Source organism: Engystomops pustulosus, chromosome 2 (assembly GCF_040894005.1).
Source record: "Engystomops pustulosus chromosome 2, aEngPut4.maternal, whole genome shotgun sequence".
Classification (NCBI taxonomy): Eukaryota; Metazoa; Chordata; class Amphibia; order Anura; family Leptodactylidae; genus Engystomops; species Engystomops pustulosus.
This window is the reverse complement of record NC_092412.1, coordinates 225,896,424-225,924,147: the sequence shown is the minus strand read 5'-3', so window position 1 is coordinate 225,924,147 and position 27,724 is coordinate 225,896,424. Positions and strand designations below refer to the sequence as shown.

At 41.0% G+C, this 27,724-nt stretch overlaps 2 protein-coding genes across 3 annotated transcripts in view; both read right to left on the bottom strand.

The window, feature by feature from the left end:
* Positions 1-248: 248 nt before the first annotated feature.
* LOC140119381 (protein kinase C theta type-like) lies at positions 249-4,359 on the bottom strand. The gene is made up of 4 exons (XM_072138343.1): positions 3,966-4,359; positions 2,079-2,950; positions 1,907-1,943; positions 249-1,516 (listed from the first exon to the last, which is right to left on the bottom strand). The coding sequence occupies exons 1-3, from the start codon at positions 4,251-4,253 to the stop codon at positions 1,919-1,921; spliced, it is 1,185 nt and encodes a 394-aa protein (XP_071994444.1). The 5' UTR covers positions 4,254-4,359; the 3' UTR covers positions 249-1,516; positions 1,907-1,918.
* Positions 4,360-11,708: 7,349 nt separating this feature from the next.
* Positions 11,709-27,724, bottom strand: part of BLMH (bleomycin hydrolase) — a 37,851-nt gene continuing 21,835 nt past the window's right edge. For both annotated transcript variants that reach the window (XM_072138341.1, XM_072138342.1), the window contains exons 8-12: positions 23,936-24,094; positions 22,129-22,196; positions 21,272-21,389; positions 19,173-19,242; positions 11,709-13,261 (exon numbers count right to left, since the gene is read on the bottom strand). In XM_072138341.1, coding sequence (XP_071994442.1) covers positions 13,113-13,261; positions 19,173-19,242; positions 21,272-21,389; positions 22,129-22,196; positions 23,936-24,094 — 564 coding nt within the window. In that variant the 3' untranslated portion in view covers positions 11,709-13,112. The remainder of the gene's footprint in view (positions 13,262-19,172; positions 19,243-21,271; positions 21,390-22,128; positions 22,197-23,935; positions 24,095-27,724) is intronic.

Genomic DNA, 27,724 nt, shown 5'->3' with positions numbered 1-27,724 from the left:
GTATTTTTATTTTATAAATCTAAGCTATATTACTAAAAAAAAATAGGTGAAGTTTTATAGTTTTACTACTTATTCATAAAATTATAAAAACTATAAAACTTCACCTATTTTTTTTTTAGCTTTTTATATTTTTTTGTTACATATATTAATAAAAACTACACTATCCACATTTTAACCTACATTATCTAACCTAGTGTGTAGGGGGAATATATATTTATTTCTCTATTATTTTCTATGTAAATGATTATTTTTTCGTTTTCTTTTCTTATTTATATTAATTAATAATTACTTACATAGACTATCCACTTTATAACCCGCATTATCTTATCTAGTGTGTGAAGGGGTCTATATTTTTTACTTCTCTCATTTTCTATGTAAATTAATATTATGAGACTACACCTATTTTTTGAAATTTTTAGATTTTTTGGTTATTTATATTAATAATTACTTACCTACACTATCCACTTTATAACCCACATTATCTTACCTAGTGTGTGAGGAGGTGTATATTTTTTACTTCTCTAATGTTTTCTATGTAAATTATTATTATGAGACTATGCCTATTTTTTTTTTATTTTTTTATTTTTTTTTAATTTATATTAATTAATAATTACTTACCTACACAAGCCACTTTATAATCTAAATGATCTTACCTAGTGTGTGGGGGGGTCTAGATTTTTACTTCTCTAATATTTTCTATGTATATTATTATTATTATGAGACTACACCTATTACTTCGGGGTGGGGTTATTATTTAATTTTATTTATATTAATAATTAATCATAATTTAAAGAGGTTTAGTATTAAAACTATTTATGTCTGAGTTGATCCAGAGGAAGGCAAAAAAGTCCTTCCTAACCCCACATTACCGGGATCATAATAATTCCCAGGATCAAATACCATCATCTAACCTACACTATCCATATTATAACCTACATTATTTATCCTAGTATGAGGGGGGAGGGGAAATCTATATTTTTACTTGTCTAATATTTTCTATATAAATTATATTTTTTTAGCATTGTAAATCTATCATACTATACCTATTTATGGCTCTGTATGATCCTGAGGAAGGCAAAAACCTCCTTGATGAGCAAATCAATGCTCCACAAGGTGGAAAAATTCCTTCCTGACCCCAAATATGGCGATCGGAACAATTCCCAGGACCAAAGCCGGTATCTACACCTATCCTATATATCTATGTGTGTGTCTATACCTACATCTATCTAAGTGTCTATCAGTGTATCTATGTGTGTGTAGTGTGTGTAACTTACCAGGCCTGTGCTGAGCAGGACACACAGGCCTCTCCAGGAGCCGGACGTTTCTTCAGGAGGGAAGTGATGTCAGACGCTGCCGGATATCAGAGGATCGAAGCCAAGCACCGAGGCAACGTCATGATGGAAATGTACAGCAACCTGATGTCATAGAGAGGATGTTGTAGGCGAGCCGAGGTCTCACACAGCAGCAGAGGTGGGTACAGGAGGCATTAAGTTCTGGGCAGTGGCACGGGCTGATCCTACAAGACACAAGAGGGAAATGTTACTTCTACCACTTGTACATATATAGAGAAGAGAACTAATGTAACATGAAAATATTTATTCTTATGATATTTGTGTCTTATATATAAATGTGGAAATTTCCGTAAAACGCTCAAAACTGTCTTTACCAATAACATGTATTGTTAGTCCTGCCCATGAGGGATCCAGGATAGAGGGGATAATACTGATCTACTAGATTCTCCAAAAACAGATAACTCATGGAAGGTAATTTAGAGGACATTTTTAAATTAAACTTTTAGGAAAATATGTTGTAATGTGTATATATTGTGTGTTATGTTATATTGTATGTCATGTGTATATAGATGTGTTGTTATAGGTGCTTAGATATGGATATATGGAGAACTCACCAGTCATAGATCTTACAATCTGGATCTCTCCATCATCCTAAGAATAAGCAGAGACATAGTAATTGTTAGGAGCAATAATAATGAAGAACAGGAGGGAGAGGACTATGGAAGAGACTACATCAGGTTAATAATGACTATTACATGTAAGCTTTGTACAGGAGAAGGATCTTACCGGGCCCAGCTAGGTGACATGTAGGAGAATTCGGCCACGGGGTTAGTAGGTGTTTCATCTCCCGGCCACTGCAGGTGTTTGTTCTTCAGAACGGCCCTGAATGGTGTAAATGGGGGCTGTGCTCTCCCGGCCTCAAGATCCTCCCAGCCAATGCTGTCAAAGAAGGGATGGTGTCTGATGTTACCGGACACACCCAGCCGCATCTCAGGATTTTTTCGCAGCAGGTTTTTAATCAGATGTTTTAAATCGGAGGCCAGCCAGGGTGGTATTTCTGGCATTTCGGTGATGATGGACTCGACCGCCTCACTCCTGATGGGCCCATAGTAAAATGGGGAGTATCCGGATGACATTATGGACACAACAATCCCCAGGCTCCACCAGTCAACTGCTGCGTCATATTCCTCATCCAGCAGCACCTCTGGGGCCATAAAACAGGTTGTGCCCACCACTCCACGGGTCTTATTGGAGGAGGTGACACCATCGCGGGCAAGGCCCAGGTCGATGATGCGGATGTGCCCACTTCTATCCAGCATGATGTTTCCTGGCTTTAGATCTCTGTGGATGATGTTGTGTCCATGGAGGAATTGGAGGCCACATACTATCTCTGCTGTGTAGAATCTCACATTATCGATGTTCAAGCTGCCGCACATTCTGATTAACGCCTGCAGGCTGCCGCCGGACAGATACTCCGTGATGAAATACGCCCCGTGCTGAGACTGATGTGCGGCATACAGATGGCATAGGAATGGGCACTCTCGGGCTGTCTGGAGTATCCGTCGCTCTCTCATCAACATTGCTGTATTGTCCGGTGTTTTGAGGACAACTTTCACGGCCATGAAGGTGTTTCGGCCAGGGAATGACGCCAGGACCACCTAAAGAGAATGGGAAGGGGAGATTCTTATACATTTATTACATAGATAAGTGATCTGCTGGGGGTCATGGGAGACATTTCTGCTGGCTATGACAGTGGGGTACACCGCTCACATAAAGCGTTAGCCAGCTCACCTTTCCAGTGCACAATCTTTAAAATGACAGTAGTCAGGCTATGGTCAGACAGGCTTCAGACTCTCTGTAATATTAATTTTTTATGCTGTCATTTTCTAAATGAATCTGTTGCCAACATTTTAAAGCAATCTCTGCCTTGAAGAATATTTTTCCACTATGACAGTGGGGTACACTGAGTGATCTATATGACATCAAGGGCCTCATAGTAAAATGTAGGCCCATGTCATATCTTTATGGAGCAAGAATGTTTTAATTTAAAACCTCACACTTAAACCATCTTACCCTCATCCTTTATAAAAATGGAGCTTAATAAGATCGTGCTCAAGATACAGCAAACAAATGGCATAAAACAACGAATAATCTATCCTATACATCTCTTAATGATGAAACTTTGTGCATAAAATCACCACTAGGGGGAGCTCAGTGGCTAAAAAAATATACAGCTTTATTCTGCTCAATGGAAGCTAAAAATGTATACTGAATAGAGCTCCCCCTAGTGTGACTGCTGGGAAATGCAGCAATCATTGTCAGGAGAAGATCCGTGTTGGACCCATTCCCCTTACAGGCGCCTTTGCAGCTCTACTGTCTATGGATATTGGATTTAATCCAATGGATAGCAATTAGACCCAAGAGCTGACCGGAAGGAAGCAAATACAACGATGAAAACATCACTATAAGCATAATATGACCTTTGTGGAGCAAGTAAATACAAAAAAATAACAATGTTTCTTTCCTAATCTCAGTGTGACCCCACATATCATACATATGGCTACAAATATTACTGGAGATTCTCAGCTCTAGACATTCACTGGATAAAAATGTCTGTTACCAGAAACTAACGGCAAAGGCAAAATGTAACCAATAAGAAATGATGCCACTTACTTTCCCAAAGCCGCCCCTACCCAGCACCTGATGGATGGTGAGGCGGTAGACATAGAAGTCGGGGTAGGGGCTTGATGTTACAGGGTCCTGGCTGCTGCCCGGTCTTGGCCCGTCATCCTCTAATAATCCGGCAATCTCTCCTCTCCTCTTTATCATCAATCCGCTCTCGCTGTCCTCTTCTCTCTTCCTCTTCACCTTTTCTCTCTTCCTCGTCTTCTCTTCTCTCTTCCTCATCTCTTCTTCTCTCTTCCTCTTCTTCTTGCTTTCTCTGTGTCCTGTAGACGCCATCTTTGGGAATCCAGTAGAATCCAATCCAGTCGCTGCCTTCGACAGTTGAAGGTAACTGACAGTTGGCCGTGTGCAGGTCACAGGTCAGAGGTCACGGAATGCTCAGGTGGCACCTGCCTGCCAGTAGGATCATGTACCTGCTCTGCCATCTATACTGTGGGCAGCAGACATGGCAGTACAGTGTCCAGAGGAATTAGTATATTTATATGTATTATTGTATTGTTATATATTGTTATATATTATGCCCGGGCTGGCAGCGGTGCCCATATCATACATCGCCAGAACATCTGCTACAATCAGGAATTAATGCAGATATGTAGAAATTTTGATCCTCCTGGGGTGGCGTGGGATGGGGGTCATCTATACTGATGTTATTTAATGAGGAGGACAATGTTTAAATGGGAATATATCAATTCTATGAGTTTTAAGAAACAATAATGGTTTGGTAAAGTTTGCAGGAAATGAGAACCTCTATTAAAGATATTGTCAGTTGTGTAGATTTTATTTGGTGATCGATCGATTTGGTGATTATCTAAGTTTCCTGAATTTATACATTGGTACCATATTTTTTTTAATCATAGGGCCAAGATTATAGAAAGGGGCATTTAGTGGTGCAGATGCTGTACATTGGTTTTATTGTAAAAAAACAGATGTGTAGCTAGTGGAGTCAGCAGTGGCGTAACTTTAAGCTGATGGGCTCCATTACAAAGTCTGAACCAGATCCCCCGACTATAATGTTTGGTTTATAGTATTAGTTTTCTAATATGGGAAAGTGACACCTTTTGGGCCCCCTGAGCCTCTAGGGCCTGGTTTTGACCACACCATCTGAACCCCCTCAAGTTACAGCCCTGGGTGTTAGCATAAGGGGGGATAAATAATGTACCCAAAATGAATACTGCCACCTCTCTAAAGTATACCCTGTACTGCATAGTGACAACGCTGAATAGCACTCCCAATACTAAAAATTGCCCCCACACTAAGAAATGATCCCAGACTAAGGTCTCCCACACTCTGTATAATTAAAAAAAAAAATATTCTTACCTCCTTTTCTTCTGACTTTTTATCATGTTAGTCTGCAGTAAGATGTGCAATGACATCACTATATCGCACCTTCTGCTCTAGGCCGCCGTAGTGATGTCATTGCCTCATGCAGGACTCCCAGCCACATATCTGTAGTGATGCAAAGAGCCGACAGCAGATAGACATGATACAGGGAAAAGCTTCTCAGACAGTGTATATAGAATAATGTGTACTGACCCAGAGACATCTGGGTCTTAGGCCCAAAGATTTGACGACTGATTATTTATCACCCCATGCGCATATACAGGATCCAATACTTTTTTCAGAATTTTTTCAGCTACAACAATTGCCTTGCTCTGGATATATGTTTATAAAATACTCCCTAATGCCACTCAATAGCATATAATGGCCCCCACTTAATTTTATCCCCCTTGTTGTGACTCCTCACTTATAATGCACCCTTTGATGCATCCTATAATGCACCCCACTTAGTGAGCCCATTTATTAATCCCCATTACTTCTAATGCCCTAGCTTTCTAAGCTCCTACCCTGCTCACATTGTGGCCCCTCTCCTCTACCCTCCAGTAATTTGTAACATTTGTTACTTACTTCTCCCCGTTCCAACACTGAGGAGGTTTATTCATTTATTAGGACAGTGGTCCCCAAACTTTTTTCTTGTGACCCGGGACCCCCCTGCTCAGGGCCGATTCTAGCATATTTGCTGCCTGAGGCAAATATTAAAATGCTGCCCCCCCATTGCCCGCCTCATGGCAGATGCGGCCCTGCCCCTTATAAGGCTAGACCACCTAAAAGGGGCACCCACTTATTTACACCCACCCCCACTTATAACATCTCCCTATTAGTACCCATACTCTCTGCTTCTTTTAACTGTGAAAAATAACAAAAGCAAACATATACTTACCTTCTTCTGCTCAACTGAAGTGCAGTAGTCCCTTACTCCTATGGGCAGCGGCACTGCACGTCTCTGAAGCCACCATGCAAAGGGAAAAGGGGACTATTGCTGCTTCAGCAGGGTAAGTGGAGTATATTTTCTTTAATGTTTTTAGGCCGTGGTTGGGGACCGTTATTACACACAGCGCTGATTACTCTCTGTGATATAATGCGCTGTGCACCTGTGTGACATCACATGACCAGGGACCGGTTTGTATCCACAGGAAGTAAATAATGAAGCTTCCGGTTGAATGTCAGCAAAAAGATCTCTAGAAAACAGTGAGGAATTGATACAGAAAGTATATTTCAAAATGGTATAACTTGTCATTTATTGAATGATGACATTCATTTTAAGATGTAGTGTTTTTCCATCTGAGGTTGTATTTTTCTAATTTTAATACCGGATGTCATTTCACTATGTACTGATATGTAAGACCATAGAAGAGAAAGAGGGTGGACTTCATTTTTTTGTGACTTGAGTGTTTACCATTATGTATAATAATCTTTTACTCTATCTACCATACTTCTACATTATATGTACCACGCAATATCTGGCATGTTTTCTATTATGGGAAAATTAGAAAACTCCCTTGGTAATTTGTGAAGTATTATAAGTGCATGGTATATACGTAAACTGTAGGGAGATCCTCCCCTAAATGGCTTGTTACATTAATAAGACACACATGTATATTCCCGGAGGCTTTGCACTCAGACCGCCGGGTCCTCTGCGGGTGTAAGGTACAGGGATCTGACAGAAGTAAAAGCTTCTTTCCTTTAGGTACTTTTAACAAAAAGCTTGTAACAGACAACTGCAGAGTTTACAGTAATCGTCAGCTGCATTACAGATGCAGTGTTAAATGTCATCATGTGTTTTCGAGAAATTGGTGCCATATGTACAGAAGTAGCTTATATTTTGTTGGTTATTTGAGAGATTCTACATAAGGTCATATTCAGATGGTCTAATGTTCTTGTGTACAAAGACACAATGGGGGACATTTATCAGAAGTGTCTGAGAGCAGAACTGTTCTAGTTCCCCATGACATCCAATCAGAGCTCAGGTTTCATTTTCCCACAGCTGTTTATAAAATTAAAGCTGAGCTCTGATTGGTTTCCATGGGCAACTGGAACAATTTTACCTCTGATAAAACTCCCCCAATACACAGATTTCCATTAACCCATACAATGGTTCTTTTGTCCTTATGTGACAGAATGCCCTTAGAACTGCTCAATAACTTTGTTATTGCTGGGATGGTATTAAAGTTTTTAATAATGTGTTGCCTGTTTGAATGACAGAAAAGTGACCTTAATAGTTTCAGCTGCATCTTCCTGTTACAATACCTTATAATTTTTGCTCTGTATTTATAGGCTATATTACCCAGGAATATAATGAAGGGAGGTAAATGCATAAGGTTAGGACAGTGCCGCCTCATATTTACAACATTGGAGGAAATTAAGACTGGCACTTTGAACGCCAGTCCTCATATTCCATCCAGTGTTTCGGATATACTACGAGGCTCCGCCCCTTCTCTGTAAGTTTGGATCTATTTAGACCCGGAGATTTCAGGTATAGTCTCCACTGGTTTTTCGGTGGGTTGTGCTGTTAATTGTAGAGAAGCCTGAGAACTGGCAGGCATGGGGAATATTACAGAAAATTGGCGGAGAAGGCAAAGTAAATACTCCCCAATGTATTAGTAAAAACTTTTCACTCTGTTGTGAACAATATATATGTGTGTAAAGAACACATTGCAGATGTTTCCATACATCTGCAATGTCTTCTTCACACATATATATTGTTCTTCACATACTATTTTGTTCGCACCGTTCCGCGCGTATCTCCCGACAAGTAAGCAGATGTGCCGAACATCTGTAATCTATTCTTCACTGTGTTTTTCACTGTGTTTTTCACTTAAATGATCCTGTGTTCACTGTGTTTGCTGTTTTTATTCTATTCTTCACTGTTCTTCACATCTGCTAACTTGTCGGGAGATAATATACGTGCGGAACAGTGAAAAAAACATTGTAGATGTTTGCATACATCTGCTAACTTATCAGAAGACATTCTTTTTCAATTAAATAAAACATTTTATTCCCGAACCATGGTCCCTTTGAAAAATGCTCGAGTCTCCCATTGACTTAAAAAACGCGTTTGAAAAACGCACCGAAAATGCAAAAAAACGCGAACAACACGCGCGTGAAAAACGCAAAAACGCTAATGACTCCAAGGAAAAATGGAACAAAAACGCAGCCAAAAACGTCAGTTTTTCACGCATTGCACCCTGACGTGAAATGCAACGCTAGTGTGGAAGGGGCCTTAAAGGACATCTACCACCAGGATGAAGGACTGTATGCAAATGAGCCTGAGGACCTCTAGGATCCATTAAAGAGAACCCGTCATGCAAAATAACCCCCCTAAACTAAATATATTTTCATAAACTGCCATTAGAGAGCATTGCCTCTATCCCTTCATTGTCCATCTACATGCCTGTAAACCTAAGCAATGAGGTCCTAAAGCTGTATGCAAATGACCTGTGAAATGTCCAATGAAGCATTAGCATATTCAAGCTGTCCACTCTATTCATGAGTGGGAGGCACAGCCACACCCCCAGTGCATGACTGACAGCCTGTATAATGATGTGAGGCTGTATAATGATGTGCTTCCTGGTGCTGGTGGCTACACCCCCTGCAGCCTGTGTGTGCATGTGAGTGTGTGTGTTTAGGAGAGATACAGCAGCTCCAGGCAGCCATGTTACAGCAGAACATGTCAGATTCATGTGTAGCTGATGTCTGTGTCTCTCACCTGGATATTAGGAGGATGCAGCATGTCACCAGATGCAGCACGCACACTAGCCATGCTTTACTATACATTACACACAGACATGAGCAGGGGGAGGAGAGGGGGGGGGGGGAACAGGTGTGACATCACTGCCTCTGACCATGTGACCAGCCTCATTTACATGATAAAAAATAGATGATTTTACAATGAATAATGTATGAAATAGCTAGATAAAGGCTGTGATGGGATCCTTGTGAGCTGCTTCAACAGGTAGTAGTGACAGGACAAGTGACACAGACCTGATGACAGGTGTCCTTTAACACCTATGGAGCCTGGAGCCCCTCAGGCTCATTTGCATACAGTTCTTCATCCTGGTGAAAGATTTCCTTTAATGAATGAGCCATTCTCGCCAATGTCCCAGAGCCTCTGTCCATGTAGCGCAGACATTTTATATCCCACAATATTTATAATGATTTATTTTTCTTTTCAACTCCCATTCTTTTAAAGATTATGTTAATATCCCTTATGCAGTTCCACTTGTTAAGACCGCACTTGTGTTTAATTAAGAGGAACACATGTTCTTCTTACGAGAAAACATTATCATAGTGTCTGATTTTGCAGCAGATGTTGAGTTAGAGATTGAGGCCCCTGTTATAAGTGGAAGTACAGCATAACATATTACTAAAGGGACCGCTAAACACGTCTGTAATGCAGTAGTATGACGAAAAACCATACTCAATAATAATATACAATCATTCCTGCATCTCCCACCAGGAGCGTCAAGAAGTAAGAGTTCTTCTTACGGAGACTTTGCCGCCTAAGACTAAGGCCACCTTGCAGGTGTATGAGGACTCGTAGGCCTTGATGCTCCACTAGGGGATTCTTGGAAATATGCAAAAATGTTTTCAAAGATCCAAAAAGGAAAACATTGCCTCTTTGGCAATGTTTTTAACACCTTAAAGGACATCTACCACCAGATTATTGTTCTATAATCAGAGGCGCACCACCCATGAGGCGACTTGGAGCGCTGCTGCATGATGGAGATGGCGGCATCTTGGGGCAGTGCTGATCCCCCCTCCTTAAAAAATACTGCCCAGGAACAGCCGATACCGGGCAGTGGCCAGTGAATTTACAAAAACTACAATATACTCACCTTTGGATTCTTCTCTCAGTGGCTCCGTCTTCTTCCCGGCCTCGGCGAACACATTATGACGTCATGCAATGTCACGGCCGTGTGACATCATACTGTACGCTTTCGTAGGCTGGGAAAATGACAGAGCCGCAGGCCGGGAAGAAGCCGAAGGTGAGTATATCTCAAGGGGCCTTGTTATGGACATTACAATACAGTGGGGGGGGGGGCACTCTGTAGGAGACATATTAAAGGGGGGGACTCTGCAGGGGATATTACATTAAAGGGGGTCTCCGCTGTGGACATTACATTGAAGGGGGCTCTGCTAGGGACATTACATTAAGGGAGGCTCCACTGTGGAAATTACAATAAAGGGGGCTCCGCTGTGGGCATTATATTGAAGGGGGCTCTGCAGGGGACATAATATCAAAAGGGGTACACTGGAGCAGACATTACATTAAAAGGGGGGACTCTGCAGGGGACATTACATTACAGGAGGGACTCTGCAGTGGACATTACCTTAATGGGGGTCTAGGCTCTGACTTTACATTGAAGGGGGGGCTCTGCAAGGGACATTACATTAAAAATCTGCGGGCTGCGCAAGGGAGAGCCATGAGGCTCAAGCCAATTTACATATTTTGAAAACGCTATTTACTCAGGATTACGGGCACCCAATACTAAGCTGGAAACGGTTGCATCATCCCCTAGAGATAATGAGCATCCATTATACAACAGTCTACCCCCGATAACCTGGTGGTAGATGTCCATAAAGGGCATGGCCTAAAATGGCCTTCAGGACTCAGGCCTTCTCAGCTCAAATTCCAAAAACTTTTTTTTCTGACATGGGCATAGGAGGGCTTGTTTTTTGTGGTAAGATTTGTATATTCCAAAAGGTTAATTTTTATGGTAAAAATAGCATAATGATTCAAGTTTATTAACTTATTCCTGGAGCAAAACTGAACAGTGGTTTTGCTACTTGTTTTTTAATTTGAAAACATTTACACAGTTCAGGTATTCTTAGGTTTTACTACTTAAGCTTATAAAAACCCTTTTTTTAAGGAAACCGCCTTTGCTAAAGTGTTGCCATATTCTGAGAGCCAAAACATTTTTTTTCCTCAATAAAAGATTATTAGGGGTTGTTTATTGAGGGAAAAGTTAACAGTTAGATCAGTACGATTATAGGGTACATCTGACTCATTTACATGATAAAAAATAGATGATTTTACAATGAATAAATGTATGAAATGACTAGATAAAGGCTGGGATAGGATCCTTGTGAGCTGCTCCAACAGGCAGAGGTGACAGGACTAGTGGCAGAGACCTGATGACAGGTGTCCTTTAAACCCGCATCATGTCATGAGGCTTTATGGAAGTCATGTTTGATGTTAAGGGGACTGCCTTACAAGAGGCCATGTTTTTTTTCCCGTTTCATCTGCTGCCACAAGGCATAGGCTACAGTTAAGGTTTCTAGAGGTCTATAGCATCACAATATCGACCAATTATCAAACAGATTTACGTTGTAGCATTTTGGATACAAAATTAGTTCCAAAATGTAAATCATACCAAAGTGAGACAACAAAAAGAGGTTTTATGATTTTATTAAAAAGCACCATCTAAAATCAGAGAATATGATAAAAAGAGAAAAGAATAAAATCTGAACAAAAAAAAAAAAAAGTAACAACTGCATTGGAGCTGCTTACCCGGCTAAATACCAACAATGCCCAAATTTCCTCCCAAACCCAGAATGCACATCTTCCATATAAACCATATAACATCCGTCTGACAAACACAATGTTGGTAATGACCAATACATTATCACATAAATCAACCAAAATGTATGAAAGTACATTCTTCCAATTAATAAGGACAATGTGATCCCATGTCATGTTGTAATTTTTGCCATCAAGTGTCCTCGGCGACTAATAACATATTAAAAAAGGTGTTGAAGGCTGAGTTACTCCGCTAAAGGATTCTCAACAATCAAATCAACAAGTAATCTGTGGGCAAGCCTTGATACAAGTGTTCTATTTTCCTGCAGTGCCCCAGCAAGTTGAAAAAGGCATTGATTTTATGGGTCCCCAAAATGAGAGATGCTCTTTGTAGTCCCTTTTTGCACCAGTTAATGAATGAGAAAGACCAATACCTTTAACCAGGTTATTTTTTTAGATTGTATGCTATACTAAATCACTGTGTATAAGCTTTGTACTTGTTGTGAAGTTGCTTTTATATGACGGAAAGGGAACAACTAGGCGTGGGATGTGGCACTTTAAATGGGTTAAAGAAAAAAAAATAATAAAAACACCAAAAAACAAATGATCACACAACATTTTACAACATGACTACCAGATAGCAGGGCCCGTAAGGTACCGAAACACCACGACACCTAATCCAACCACTCCGATGAATTCATGGCATGAACAAGACGTTTAAAACATAAACTGGATGTTTGCTTGACATGGTCCATTTGTATAGTCAATAGTAATGGTGACCGTTACCCTCCAGATTACTACACATTTATCTCAAGTGTAAGCTTCTGGATTCCCACATTGCCCTCTACAAGACAATGAGCAGCAGGCCGGAAGCCAACACTAGCCTGGTATAAAACCTTTCTAGAAGCAAAAACTAAAATATGAAATTTTGTGCACTTCTGCTGTCTGCAGAGTTTGTCTCCGAAACCTAAAAAAAAAAAGGGGGGCTGTGATAATCGGTTTTACATAAGGGGTTGTGATCATTACATTATGAGACTAAATGAAAATAAAATACATCAATATCAATGACCGAGCTAGACACAGAGGGGTTCTTCCTGAGCGGTGGGTTTGACAAGCTTGAGGTACACTAGACCCGTAGGGTCTGATGCCTTTTCTCTTCTTGTTCTTGGTTACACATGCAATGTTTGGTTGAATGTATTGTTCCAGTGCTAAACCGACAACATTTTTGTCTTGATGGTGAGAGAAGGACAGTGGGAATTTGTGGAATCCTTTCGTTACTATGCCAAAGCACCCATAGGGTCCCAGGCTGGTAGCTCCACTGGGTCCTGCTTGAGCACCTCCATAACTTCCTCAGGTACATGTTTCTTGTCCACAACAACCTCATAGACATATTCCGAGAACCACTCATCAGTCATGATGAGGTAACCTAGGCAAGAACAAAAATATCTTCCATTAGTCGCAAGTCATTCTGACTCCTATAGTGTATGCCAAAATATAAATATTCTTTTTATACTACAGATACACATGTTATATACACATCTTAGGAATACAGAAAACTTTTTAAACACAGGGTTTAGACCAATAAACAAGTGAAAGATCTATCTTGAGAATCTGTGGTGCTGGGGCCTTGATCTTTGAATAATGAATTCTCTTCTGCCCTTCGTATACAATTCCAATGCTCAGGTTTCTAGTGATCTAAACACTCTTGAAGTTACAGACCAGGCAACTTAACATCGAGTTTCCCCAGCTACAAACATTCTTCAAGCTATGCCACAATCAGATGGGATACGTTCCTCCGGTCATTGTGACAAGTTGCTTTTGTAGAATACATTTCCTTTCAAATTCCCACCCAAATTCCTGTGCAACTTAATTCTGGTGAAGGCAAAATGTTAGGAATGTGAAGACTTTCCATGGACTCTGAGCATAACAACTTTACAACCAGCCGAAATCTGAACAAGAGTTGAAGTCAAACTTGCCACTAGAACCCCAGGTGAAAGGCCATATGTGCAAAAGGAAAGAAAAATCAAAAAACGACGCCTCCTCGCGTAATAAAGTTAAGGCAAGTGTGTTCTGTATGAGGCGAGTATTGAAAGGTGCCCACCTGGTAGCCACTTGTACATTTGCAATAGTATGTATGTATGTATGTATGTATGTATGTATGTATGTATGTATGTATCTTGTAGGTTACTATAGCAGCACCTAAGATCTCCAATTGACCGGTAACCAAAGGCACAGTCGATAAAAGTATACGAAACAGGAAAAGGGTGGGACTAAATGGGGGCGCTTGTAACCAAGTAGTATGAGGAATCCTCATCAACGACCAAAGCGATTCAGAATCACCAAAATTTGGTGACCATTGGATTTTTATATCTCTCTAATAAAATTTGGCGATTCTGAATCGCTTTGGTCGTTGATGAGGATTCCTCATACTACTTTATTACAAGCGCACCCATTTAGCTCCACCCTTTCCCCTTTTTTCGTATACCTGGGGTTCCAAGGCTGTTTGATCTTCCAACATGTTCCCACATACTGTTCCTGTCGGGGGGGATTAGGGAGTTATCACACAACATTGGCTTTCACCTTGTGGCTCTCAGGCCAATGATCTACAGAAACCTAGATAGACTATTTAACCTTGGTGAGTGGACTTGATCACATAACCAAAAAAGTTGTGTCATCAATATGTCAGAAGTGTGTCTGGAAATGTCTTATATTCTTTACATAACTTTAGTTGAGATCTTCCCATGTGTCAGTTTCCTATGGGCAACCAGATTGGCTATTTTTTTACAGACACAGATATGGGAGGATGGGGGGAGACACAACACTTTACCCAACAAAAGCTGAGGCGAGCTTCAAATATGTTTTCTTCTCAAATTGTTTTAAAAATGGAGCCTGATTATGGGTTGCACCTTTAATAAAACCCAACACTTTCTAAATAGATCGGCTTGAATTAGTTTTTTACAGAGTAGGATGTAGTAGTATCAGAGTAGTCATTACCATTGCTGATTTCGGATTTCCTTTAATGCCCTTATCTTTGTCCATGTAAGGGTGCCCCAAGCAAAATATAGTCACCCAACTAATCAAAACTTCCGCAAGTTGATAGCCTCCCATTTCCAGAAATCACTACATTTTTCCTCAGTTTCCAGTCGGATTAAAGAGGAAGCTAGTTCCTGTCTCCATTGTTACTCCAATGTGCCTCATACTTGATTAATGGAGAACATAGGCAGATACTGCGGACTATGACAAATGGAGGAAGAGAACTACTGCTAGATCAGACCTTGGTGTGGACAGCTGTTATGATATGAGGGCGGGTCGAGGTCACATCCAGGTGATCCCTTATTTGACCCAAACACTAAGTTGTTATTGCTGTCTGCAAAAATAAAAAGAGCAATGTATTATTAGTGCTGCTGGGACAAAATAGAAGGCAGATGCCCTGTAAAAATGTGTGACCGGACAAGCCCACCGGAGCACCGGATCCTACAATGGGCCCCCCCGTCTCTAACCTAGCACTGGACCCCAGAGATACAGCAGAAGACATCCTAAATTGGTCTATGTTCAAATCTATTTCCTGGGGGTATCATTTGGAGAGGGCCCCCAGAATAATTTGAGCTGGTGGCCCCAAGAAACACCAGTCCAAAACTGCTTGAAAAGGAAAGGTTCTCTTCAAGCCAGTAGATCAGTACACAAAGGTCTTATTAATTTTTTTTTTATCAAAAGGTCAAGTAAAAGGTACAACAATTGATATCACACAGTATAACAGCCTGTGTCGCTACAGTACTTAGGGGCTCTGGTAATGCCCCCTTTTGTAGCATAATTGAAAAATTTATTTTAGACGTAAGAGGCCATGGATAACAAAAATAAGATGATGAGCAGTGTCACGGTGCCGGGATCTATAAATAAGTGCCCCTGGTTTATCGTGATGGATTTTGATGGTAGATTTCCTTTAAAGGGAACTAGTTGCCAGGATTTATATACCGAAATGAACTGTTATGTTACATAGGGACATGCCACATGTCGCCCATATCTTTGTGTTGCTTTTCAAGCTGCTCCTTCCGTGCCAAAACTTCACTTTAGAAATATGCAAATAAGACTGAAGTGCTTTCCGGGGGCATAAACAGAGCACCTCAGTGCTTCAGCTCCAGACCAATAGCAAGCTCCCTGTCCAGCACCTTCTCGAATCCTTCCTTCTTCAGCTAGGTCACTCCTGAGCCAGATGCCCAAGGTGCTCTGCCAAAGCACTTCAGCTTAATTTGCATATTAATCAAGTTTTAGCATGAAAGGATCAGCTAGGCAATAAAACAAAAGGTATGGAAGGCCTGTGATGGCATGGCTCTACACAACATAGTTATTTCAAGTAGGTTAATCGTGGTGACAAATTCACCAGGCCGTCACGGGTGGTTTCTGTTCAAGTCCCATCTCTGATCCACACCAAGATGGACTCCTCCAATTGATAACATTGTATAAAAATGGAAAATTGTATAAAGGAAAATACTAAAGAAAAAAATTACAAAAAAAGTGTGTGTGTGTGAACATCCCTTAAACGGACATCTACCACCAGGATCAAGGATCGTAAACCAAGCACCAAGGTGTGTGCACCCTCTGGTGGAATCTGCTTTTCTTTTTATGCCCTTGTTTTTAAGAAAAAAAATGGCTAAAAATGATGCAAATGAGCCTGAGGGGCTCCAGGCTCCATTAACACCTATGGATCCTGGAGCCCCTCAAGCTCATTTGCATAATTTTTAAAGGCTTCTTTTGTAAAAAAAAAAAAAAAAAAACAGGGCATAAGAAGCTAAAAGAAGAGCATATCCTGCCAGAGGGGCACACACCAGTATCTCTGTATGTTTGGTTTACAAACTTTCATCCTGGGGGTGGATTTCCTTTAAAACTTGCTCTTAGGTATTAGTAAGGATTATAGCGATGTATCTTTTGCCGTACAGTTTCCATATTACTCTAAGCAGTAATCATAATTTATCATCCAAGACATGAGATGTGCGGCTGCGTTCAGCTTCCCAATTATAAGCCATGGAATCCCCTCCTTTAATCTCTATGGCGCTTGCATTGGTCCATTCCAGACAGTCTCCATTACAGTCTCCACTAATTAATAAATCGGTCAGGGAGTGAAGGGATTTGGGGATTTAGTGTTGATTAGAATTTATCCGGACCATGCCGGCTCCAGCGTATGAATATACCTGCAGATTCCATTTACTCTCCCCAGACATGTCTTATCCATGATCTGCTATTCATTACATACCTACTGGGGTTTATAATAATACAGCTATCTAGCCGAGCGTCCGGGGAGGCGAAATGTCAGAGCAATCAGGTTACATACATATATACTATTACATAAGGGACTGGATGATAACTATCACACACCAATACACTGTATCACTGGATGATTATGCCCAGACCTCAATGATCTTCACTATGTGTCAGGACCAAACAGTTTGTACATTTATTTTTCTGGCTTTTTATTGTATGTATAGATGATAATTGTGTATGTGTAGGGCGGGGTGTACCCCTATTGTTGCGGTAGGCTTGCACAAAAAAGTACAATAAATTGTGATTAAGGCTGATACAGTAAAGTTACAAAGTAAGGCTACAATCACACATCCCCGTTACAATCACAATCGTAACGGGGGGGGGGGGGGGGGAGAGATGGGATATGTCCTATCCTGTTCCTGTGTACGGAGCAGTAAGGTGCCACATGTGTGCCCTTCCACCCTATTCAATAGTAATTAAATAATTAGGTGGGTTATCCCTCTAGTCCAGTCTCCTCCCAGCGATGGATGTGTTGTACCTAGCACTATATTTTAACATCGGGTCCTGCTTTGTAATGGTTGACTGCACCCCCGATGCGGTCCTCCTTGTCTCAAAGTGGCAAAAAAGTGGCGCTTTTGACATTTGGGTGCGATTTTTCTTCTGTTTACGTCGTTCACAGATGGGAATGACAGTTTTAAAAATATTGCTAGATCTGGACTTATGAGACGCGATTTAATGATCTGTATTTTTTTATAGATTTTTTTTAGCTTTTAGGTTTTCTATATTTTAGACCCCTTAGGCATTTGTCTAAAATCGATCCTACCATTTACTGTTCATTCTTCAGAAATGACAAGTCCTGGGGCTGTCATAGTAACTGATCGTCGCTCCCCAATGACATCATGGGGAGCAACGATCACAGCCAGGATGGCTGCGCCCATGCGCCGCCGTCTGTTACATGCCACAGCCGCCATGTAAAGGGTAAATACCCGCGATTGCTGCCAGCACCAATCGCGGTTGTTAATGGTGGGTAATTGCTGCATATGCAGCAAACACCTTGTGTGTATGTAGAGGGCTCTTCATACACCCGCTGTTGCACCATGACGCTGGGGAACAAAAAAATGGGCTCATAGCAAAGTTTAAACAGGAATCACAATTATTATGATGGCCAGGGGCATAACTAGGAGAAGCAGGGGACTATAGCAGACTTCTGGATGGGCCGCCTATACATATTTGTTTACTTACACATTTATACACTCTTACAAACATTTATACATTTTTTTACACATTTATGTCCCAGTTGCTGCTGACCACATGAGGGAAGTACATGGCAGGAATTAGAGAAGAGAGATCCCTAGTCCTGCTGTCCCCTCCCTCTACCCAGACATTTCTTATTCGGGATGCCGATTCATGCAGTCTACTGTGGAAGATGTGCACAATGTGCAGAATAATATGTATATAATGGGCACATCCTCCATTCTATAGTGTGTCAGGACGGATGCCAGGGCCCTCTGACACTGCAGGCCCCATAGCAGTTACATTACACAGTTTTGACCCCCCTCTCTTCATGGACTCAATGCACCAGGTCAGTGTTACCATCTTGTTTTCGCCATTTTATGACTCTGTCAAAGTACTTCATGTGTCAGATATAAATGTGATCTTTTTCTTGACATTTCCATCCTTCTATAGACCATTAAGATGGCCGAGTAGCAGCAGTATCCATCAGTTTGTAGAGAACTGTTTATTACCCACCACAGCATCAGATCTTCTTAAAACTCTTATCACAAGTACTAAAAATAGACAGGTCCCTGTCATACAATTATAAATAAGGGCTCACAGCACAGCCTCCCTGACTGTATACTTATGGTATAGAGAATATAGGTGGCAAAGATAATCACAATGCACTCCGGCTAGCAGTTCTGGTTGAGTCTCTAAATGGCTATGTAATGCGGTGCTGAGGCATCATGGATTGATGTCAAACCAGAAATGGAAAACAAGCAGGAAAAATAAGGGTAGAGCGAGTGCAGTTTGTACAGAGTTCAACAAACATGGGTGCAGGGTGTGGAATCTAAACATATTTTTACCTTTATTTCCACGGTCATCTCCCCAAGAGTTTTCAACTCGCCATTTCTCATATTCTCCTTCTTGGCCGTCCTGCAAAAGTAAAAAAAGCGATATTTCAATGAGGTAGCAGAACATGTTGCTAAAATGGTTTATGTCTATGTTTAGTATATGATGTGACTAGGAGGGGGTATCAATGAAAGATTCATGGTACAGATATGGTGAAGCCCCTGGCTATAAAGCATCATTACTACAAGCCGTCACAAATCCATATTCGGAGACCAGTGGAGCAAAAAGAGCAGAAAATGGCAGGGGAACCCACGGGAGATTTTACACCAAAGAGGGAATTCTAGAAAGGACATTTCATACCGCACATGAGGGGGCTCCTAGTTAAGTGTCATAAAATCTGCTGAAAGGTCCCCTTTAAGGACCCTTGCACATGACAGTATATGGCAGCTGCCATAGGAGTACAATGTGCATGGTACGATACCTTGAGCACATACGGAGAGGGAAGGGGTGAGGAGCATTCACCTCCCCAGCCGAACATATGCTACGGCGTTGCGTACGTTCATCTGGAAGGAGCCTATGGGCTTCTATACTGATCAAGGTGTAGAAGTAAAATAAATCATATAAAGACTTTCACAAGCAGCTCCCAAAGAGACTGAATGAGTCCCCTGTAAGAACTTACTACCCCCTCGCACAAGTGGCAGCTTATCCAATGCCTTTGATGATATTAGGTAAAGTACGGGAGTTAACAAGTCACAAATTAATCTCATAGCAGTAACGTGGACAAGGTTTTAATGTTGCTCAAATACGACTGCGGATTTAGGTTTAACTCAATCCCCATTTTGTAAGAACAAGGTTTTCTTTTCCCTTGCTTTTTAACTATTTTGTTAGATAATCCAGATAAGCAGCAGAGGAGTATTACATTCTGTAACTATCGGGGTGGGAAGAATAACAAGCCGGGAGGTCACTGAACAAAATAGTTTTTTAATGAATCTCCTCCCATGGCGATTTCTCAGCATATTACACTCAATAGGCCAATATCTTCCCATTGCATAGGTGCTCTCATTTTCTACCAGAACCATGTTGGAGTGGGGGATGTGTGCGGGGAGGGGTACAGATTTCACAATAAGGGCTGCTTAAAGCTATTAAAGGAAAAACATCTGTGACTGTGGGAAACAGAAAAACCGCTTTTTATTTTATGGATGTGCCCGGGAACGCAATATAATATTTAATTTTAGAAATAGAATTGTTTTTTACATTATTTTTTCTATTCAGTGACTGGATTACTATCATAATCTTTCCTCATGCCCCCCTCCTTTGGTTGAGGGGTCTTGTGATCAGTCAAACCCTCCCTGATCAGCTTGTTATCACCAATCCAGTGGACATGAGATAACTTCTACCACATGATGTAACCATTGCTTTGTAGAGGTTAAATAGCTGCACGCCGGCATACTATTATCAAAAAAAGATGGCTGAATACTGCCCAAAAGTCTTTATGTGTTATTTAAATTATCCTGAAGGGCTCTGTCTGGGTGATTGCAGAGCCTTTCCAGCCACACTAGGCCAATAGCCCTTCTAACCCACCCACCCCTCCGGCCCTCACCTCCTGATGACGTCAAGTGGGCTGAGCAGGCGGCAGGTGGAAAGGGTCTGAGGAGGCAGCGGAAGGGTTAGAAGGGCTGCCAGCTCCTGGAGGGGCTCTGCTAACACCCCCCAGAGACAGTCAGGATAATTTAAATAAAGATTCAAGACTTTTTAGCAGCAGTCTGCCAACTATCTTTGCGAATAGTATGCTGGCGTGCAGCTATATAACCTCTTTATAGAGATTAACTCATTTGGTAGATTTCTTCTAAATAGTTGGCAAAATCCCTTTAATTCACTCAAACCTTGTACTTCAAGAACAATCCCTTAAGTAACAGCCCTTAGGCTGCGTTCAGACAAGCAGTGCTACGATTCTCAACAGACTTCCAGTTTTTCATCATAGAATAGAGAAACCTTCCATTGCCTGTGATACAGGAAGTGTATGAACGTTGTATTTACACCACTACAAGCACATCTACATAGGGAAAGTTTCATTAGGAATTAAGAATGAGTTAACTATTGCTTTACACCCCACCTTCTCCGTGACAGCAGTCAGCGCCATGGCATGTGTCATCATAGAGTCTCCAAATACAAGTCTCTCTGCCTTGTTTAGGTTCTTGATGGAAACACCAAACACCAGCTCGTGGTCAAATCTGTAACATAAAAAGGGTAATTTAAAGAGAATCTGTCACCACATGTTCACATATACAGCTAATGGCACATAGAGCCCTGGCATCAGAGAAGGCTTGTCCTGTTCGACCTGCCCTTTCCATCTTCTCCTCCCCATGTCTGATCCCTCTTCTTAGCATGTTATGTGACCAGGGTGACATCATCAGAGGTCCTTTAGCCTCTTAACAGTAGAAAAATGTGACCCATGCATATACCTGATTAAATGAAGTCCATGGAGTTCTAGTCCTCCACATCCTACATGGAATTCTACTTCTCTTCAACTAACATCGAGGCATGCTGGGATTTCAAGTGATCAGATATATACACAGGGTAAATGATTCAAATGTTACAGGACCTTAGAGGATGTCATTCTGGTCACATGACTAGGTGCCCAATGATGTAACATAGCTCTCAATACAGCAGAATAGCATAGCCTGTCAATCAGGAACAAGGAGGCAGGGCAATGCAAGTAACTTTTAATATGCAGGACTCAATTAGGCGAGTTGCACATATATGTTAAATTGATTTTTGTAACATTGCAGCCATGGAAAGTTACAATTTAGGCATAAGGGCAATGCTTTTTAAACATAGTTTTAATTAAGTCTTTATTTAAAGTGGGTAAATTTGTAAGACAGGTTCTCTTTAAGTGCCAAGAAGTGCCCCAGTTCTTCCCAGGTCCACGTTCTATACAAGAACATTTATCAATCCAACATATATTCTTACATGTTCATGTCGTTGATTCCCAATTTTCCTTGAAAGTGCTTTCCGACATCACATCCAAACCACACGGCCTGTTACAAAATAATGAAGAGTAATAGTAATGAGACATGAGGTAACTAGTACCTACACAGTATCACAGATATTGATGTATCAATGTATTGGGGATATATCAGTCTATTGGGGTTTCCCTGCTGTCTACAACAACATGCCGACTTGATAAAACTTAACTCAATTTTTGTCAAAATTTTATAAATTAATATTCCACTTTGTTAAAATATATTTTAACAAAGTAATTTTTTCCCCTGTGCTTCTTTTTCCTCTGCTTTTCTTCCTTATAGAAGCAGTTTGTGCAAATCATCTTTCTGTCCTGTATTCACTGACAGCTGAGAGATAGAAGAACCTGATAGTGTTTAACGAATTAACTTGTTACAAACGGCCCCTGGATAGTCTGGAGATGAATCATCAAGGGAAACATTCTCTAAATGTGGAAAGAGTAAATCTTTAGCCTCCTTTCCTTATTTCTATGCTGTGTACAGTACTTCAGATACAATGCTCACTACAGGAGAAAAAAGGAGCAGAAAATGGCAGAGAACCTGTTTTACACAATGACATATTACAAAGTTTACCGTTTTAAAATGGTCTATTCATCCATGTACTTACAAAAAAAAAAAAAAAAAAGAATGGCTTCAAAGGTTTAGTTACACTTTAAGCATAACGTGGGTCTGCCGAGTCATCCAGAGAATCTGGGAAAGAGTGTTTCTCCTACCGGTAGTAGATGTATTGGGTATGTGGAAACCTGAATGGAAAATGTAAACATGAACTGCCTAAAAGATTCTATATCAAGTCTGCAAACTTTCTAGAAATTTTCTGTGAACCATAGGAGCAATAATACTATATGTAGGGAGAAATTTTTCAGAAGAGAGGAAGGCCAGCTGACTGCGTGGCTGCAAACACCAGTATTGGAAGGCTTCTATATTGGCTTGGGGTTCAAAGTGAACATACTAGAAAATGACACTTATCCTTGTTTAGGAACCAATAGAGGCTCAGGTTTTAGATAAGGGCAGGAGTGTGTTACAGGCAGTCCCTGGGTTACGTACGAGATAGGTCCTCTTTAAGAAGAAACCTACAGAACCTGTCACCCATAAGTTTGGCACTAGGAGTTGCATGATGTGCGGCAGTCACTGCCGGCTTATGGAGGGAGCGGGGGCGGTCCAGTGAAGAGGCGCTTTGCGAGCGGCCCGACGATTACATTGTACCCCGCCGCAGTGTTAGAAGGATAGCGTTACTGGAAACCTCCGGTAACGCTATCTAACAATCCAGCGTTTGTTTAAGCACGAGGAGCTGCTTACTTTAGTAAGCAGCTCCTAGTGCCGAAATTATGCGTGACAGGTCCTGTTTAAGTTGAATTTTTATGCAAGTCAGAACTGTATATTTTATAATTGTAGATCCAAACAAAATTTTTTTGTAGCCTAGGATTATAGTACAGTAAATTACCAACACCCAGAGGTCGTCTGTAAGTCAGGTGTTCTTAAGTAGGGAAACGCCTGTACAGTTGGGGAATGTTTTCATTTGTTATGTATGTGTTTCAATACTTGACATATTTAGCTTTTTTTTTTTTAGCATTTTGTTTTAATTAAAAAAAAAAAAAGCCAAGAAAAATTAAAACAAAATGCTAAAAAAAAAAAAAAATGGATTGCAGGTGTTTGCTGGTTTATCTGCCGCTCTGCAGAACGTAGGGGCCTGTGATAAATGAAAACAGAGGGATACATCAATATTCAGTATTATGAAGAAATGACATAGCTGTACCCACCTCCCCATCCTTTATGGAGGCAGCGGCCAGTGTTTTTAACACCTCAACAGACTGGTTATTATACAGCGTCCTCCTGCCTTCTACCATGTTTCCAAGGAACTGAACAGTATACAATTTTCCAAATGGGTTTTGTGGTCGAGGGTCGTTCACGAGGCAGATCTGCAGAGAGAGAAACAGACAGATGAAGTCAAGTGATTAAATATACTATAGCAGATTTAAAATTTACAAAAAAAATGACTGATGGACCTCACTCTTCAAATATTGTATTGATGAGCTTTTCTCAAAGGGAATCTGTTTGCAACTTTGTATGATAAAAAAAAATGCTAACAGAATGAGGTTTTGTCCCAGGGGAGCTGTATAACCATACCTTTATGTCAGTTAGTATCATAAAAATGTACTTGTATTCCAGTATTGTAGCTGCATTCGGAGTACTCTGTTCTACGGAGCTCTTCAGTGAACAGTGGCACGGACCTTACCCCCCTGAGTTACTGTTGTAGTATTCAGAGGAGGGGCTGTGCAGCAGTACAGTAAAGAGATCTCACACACCAGTGTACCAGAGTGCTCCAAGTGCAGCTACAATCCTTATATGTAAAATACATTTTCACAGTCCTGCTACTACTAAGATAATACTCAGCTTTCCAGGGCCAATACCTAACATGATATAGAAGCAAATCCTGTTCCAGCTCCAAAGTACAGTAAGAACTAGGCTTTATTTAAACATCACGATAACATCTAAAAAATTTACAAAAATGGACATTGCAATACCCAACATGGTCTGCAGCTTTGTATGGTCAATATTGATAGTCACTACCTAGGGAACCTGTCACCACATTTGCACATATACAGTCAGTGACAGGTTCCTATAGAGCTCTATTAACTGACAACCTCTTCTTTTACCTAAAAATTGTTTCGCTTCCACATAAATCACCCTTTATATTATATTCCCTGGCCTGTTCGTCCAGCCCCTCCCACCTAATCCTCCCAATGCTTTATGCCTCCTTACTAGTCACAGCTCATGTCATGTGACCAGAGTGACATCCCAGGTCCTTTAGTTTCTTAATAGCAGCAAACTGTACCCCATGCATGTATCTGACCACATGAAGTCACAGCAGCTTCCATGGGCTTCTACTCCTCTCCATCCTCCATGGAGGCTGCAGGGCTTTCATGTAATCACATAAATGGTGTACAGTTTGCGATTCTTAGACGGCTGATAGTCCAGCGATGATGTCCTTGATCAAATGTCATGAATGTAACACAGGGCACCGTGTAAAAAAATTGCCAATATTTCCCATCTGTACACAGAGGTTTATATGCCTGTAGTTGAATATTATCGATGTGCCCGAATCATACGTTGATAATCCAATCCGCACAAAAAAAACCCAAAAAACGTAGAAGCCCTGAAATAATCGCAAATGCTAGCATATCCCTAGCACTTGCGATTATTTTCCGCCAACTCCACGCCAAGGTGGAGTCAGTCTCTTTTCAATGCAAATTTCACCTGTTTCCATGGAAGATGTGAAATTCGTAAAGGATAGATCTGCAAGATTCTATTTGAAATTGTGGATGCATGTATGGACACCCAATTCTACACTGCAGGGGTGTCCAGTATCTTATCAAACGGGGGCTGCTTCCGGGGTTCGTGCCAGGTCCAAACAGAGGATCAGTGCAGGGGTTGGGTCAGGACCTTACTTTGGCAACAAGAAAGTGATTTAGCACAATCTTGATTTTAATATAAAATTTTAACAAGTGGCTTTGAGATAAAATAGAATGTAGATGTTTCGTGACAATTCATTATACAACATGTATGGCTGAGTGATGGATCTGTGCGATACGGCGGAGAGCAAACAACAGGATGGGAAGTGGATGGGCGGGAGCGCTGTTTTCATAATCTCTGAGGCAGGAAAACGGATTTAAAAAAAAAATAAAATATGAGTGAGTGCTGAATACGTTCAGGATGCCTTTTTTCTATTCTTGCTCAAGCACAAGAGTTGAATGTACAAATAAAGTTTTTTTTAAAAAATCCAGAAATAATCACCAAATAAATTAAATGTAGAAAATTACAATGATTAAAAATGTGAGCAAAAGAGGGGAGGTTACTGGCATGCTGTGAATTTTTTTTTTTTTTTTTTAAAGAAAAATGTGGAAAAATCTTCCATTTAAAGAGAACCTGTCATGCAAAATAACCCCCCTAAACTAAATATATTTTCATAGACTGCCATTAGAGAGCATTGCCTCTATCCCTTCATTGTCCCTCTACATGCCTGTAAACCTAAGCAATGAGGTCCTAAAGCTGTATGCAAATGACCTGTGAAATGTCCAATGAAGCATTAGCATATTCAAGCTGTCCACTCTATTCATGAGTGGGAGGCACAGCCACACCCCCAGTGCATGACTGACAGCCTGTATAATGATGTGAGGCTGTATAATGATGTGCTTCCTGGTGCTGGTGGCCACGCCCCCTGCAGCCTGTGTGTGCATGTGTGTGTGTGTATAGGAGAGATACAACAGCTCCATGCAGCCATGTTACAGCAGAACATGTCAGATTCATGTGTAGCTGATGTCAGCAGATGCAGCACACACACTAGCCATGCTTTACTATACATTACACACAGACATGAGCAGGGGGAGGAGAGGGGAGGGGTAACAGGGGTGACATCACTGCCTCTGACCATGTGACCAGCCTCAGTTACATGATAAAAAATAGATGATTTTACAATGAATAATGTATGAAATAACTAGATAAAGGCTGGGATGGGATCCTTGTGAGCTGCTCCAACAGGTAGAGGTGACAGGACAAGTGACACAGACCTGATGACAGGTGTCCTTTAATTTTACAGAAACTGAGGATTTTGGTGCTCCATGGATGTGGCCATGATGTTCGGCAAATCCTCTCTCCCCCAGTTTTAACGGAGGAGGTGTAAGACATAAGGGTCATAAAACTGAATCATAAATTGATAATCCACATTGCACCAAAAAAAAAAAAAAAATCACAAATGCTAGAGAAACTGAATCATATCCCCATCCATAGTGCATTGGTGATATACTATATTTGAATATTTGTGATGCAGGATACTTCACCTGCAAGGTGCCATGTTTAGTTCACAGAGAGCTCACAGAGTCCCTTTAATTTTTTGTTTTGATGTAATGGTTTCTCTGGAGAAGGTTACGTGTTTCCCAAATAATAAACCATGGATCACTAGGGATTTCAAAGGATTGTTATAGGAGAAGAAACTGGCGCTTGAGAGGAAGAATAGGGATCTGATAAGGGTGGTCCAGAGAGAATTGAAGTTAAAATTGAGGGTAAAGAGAGGTGTGTAGGAGGAAACTGGAAAACAAGCTCACAATAACACCAGGGAAGTTTGGGCTGGTACGAAATGGATAATTAAATTAAGTTATAAACAAGATTCCATGGGAAATTATCTTTCCGTGAGAAATTAATAGAACAGGTCAACCGGACGTTGTTGAGGAGGCACTAAATTTGAGAAAGGGAGCCAGTCCTTTAGTGTGATGGTAAAAGTACCTATATTTACATTGCCTTTTCTTCATATGATCATCATATATGCCAGGAAAGATCCCAGCGCATACAAGGAGCATATACAAAGACATTTACTGGCAGATGGAGGCATCCACAGCAAGCTGAGCCTTACCTTCCTGCTGAGTGACATATCAATGAGGCAGAGGCCATTGGAGCCTATGTGGGATGGATACAAATTGTTGCATCCATCCCCGGCCTCTGATGAGTGTTTACTCCGGGAAGACCCAAGTGATGCTAGAGAAAATTCTTAAAAA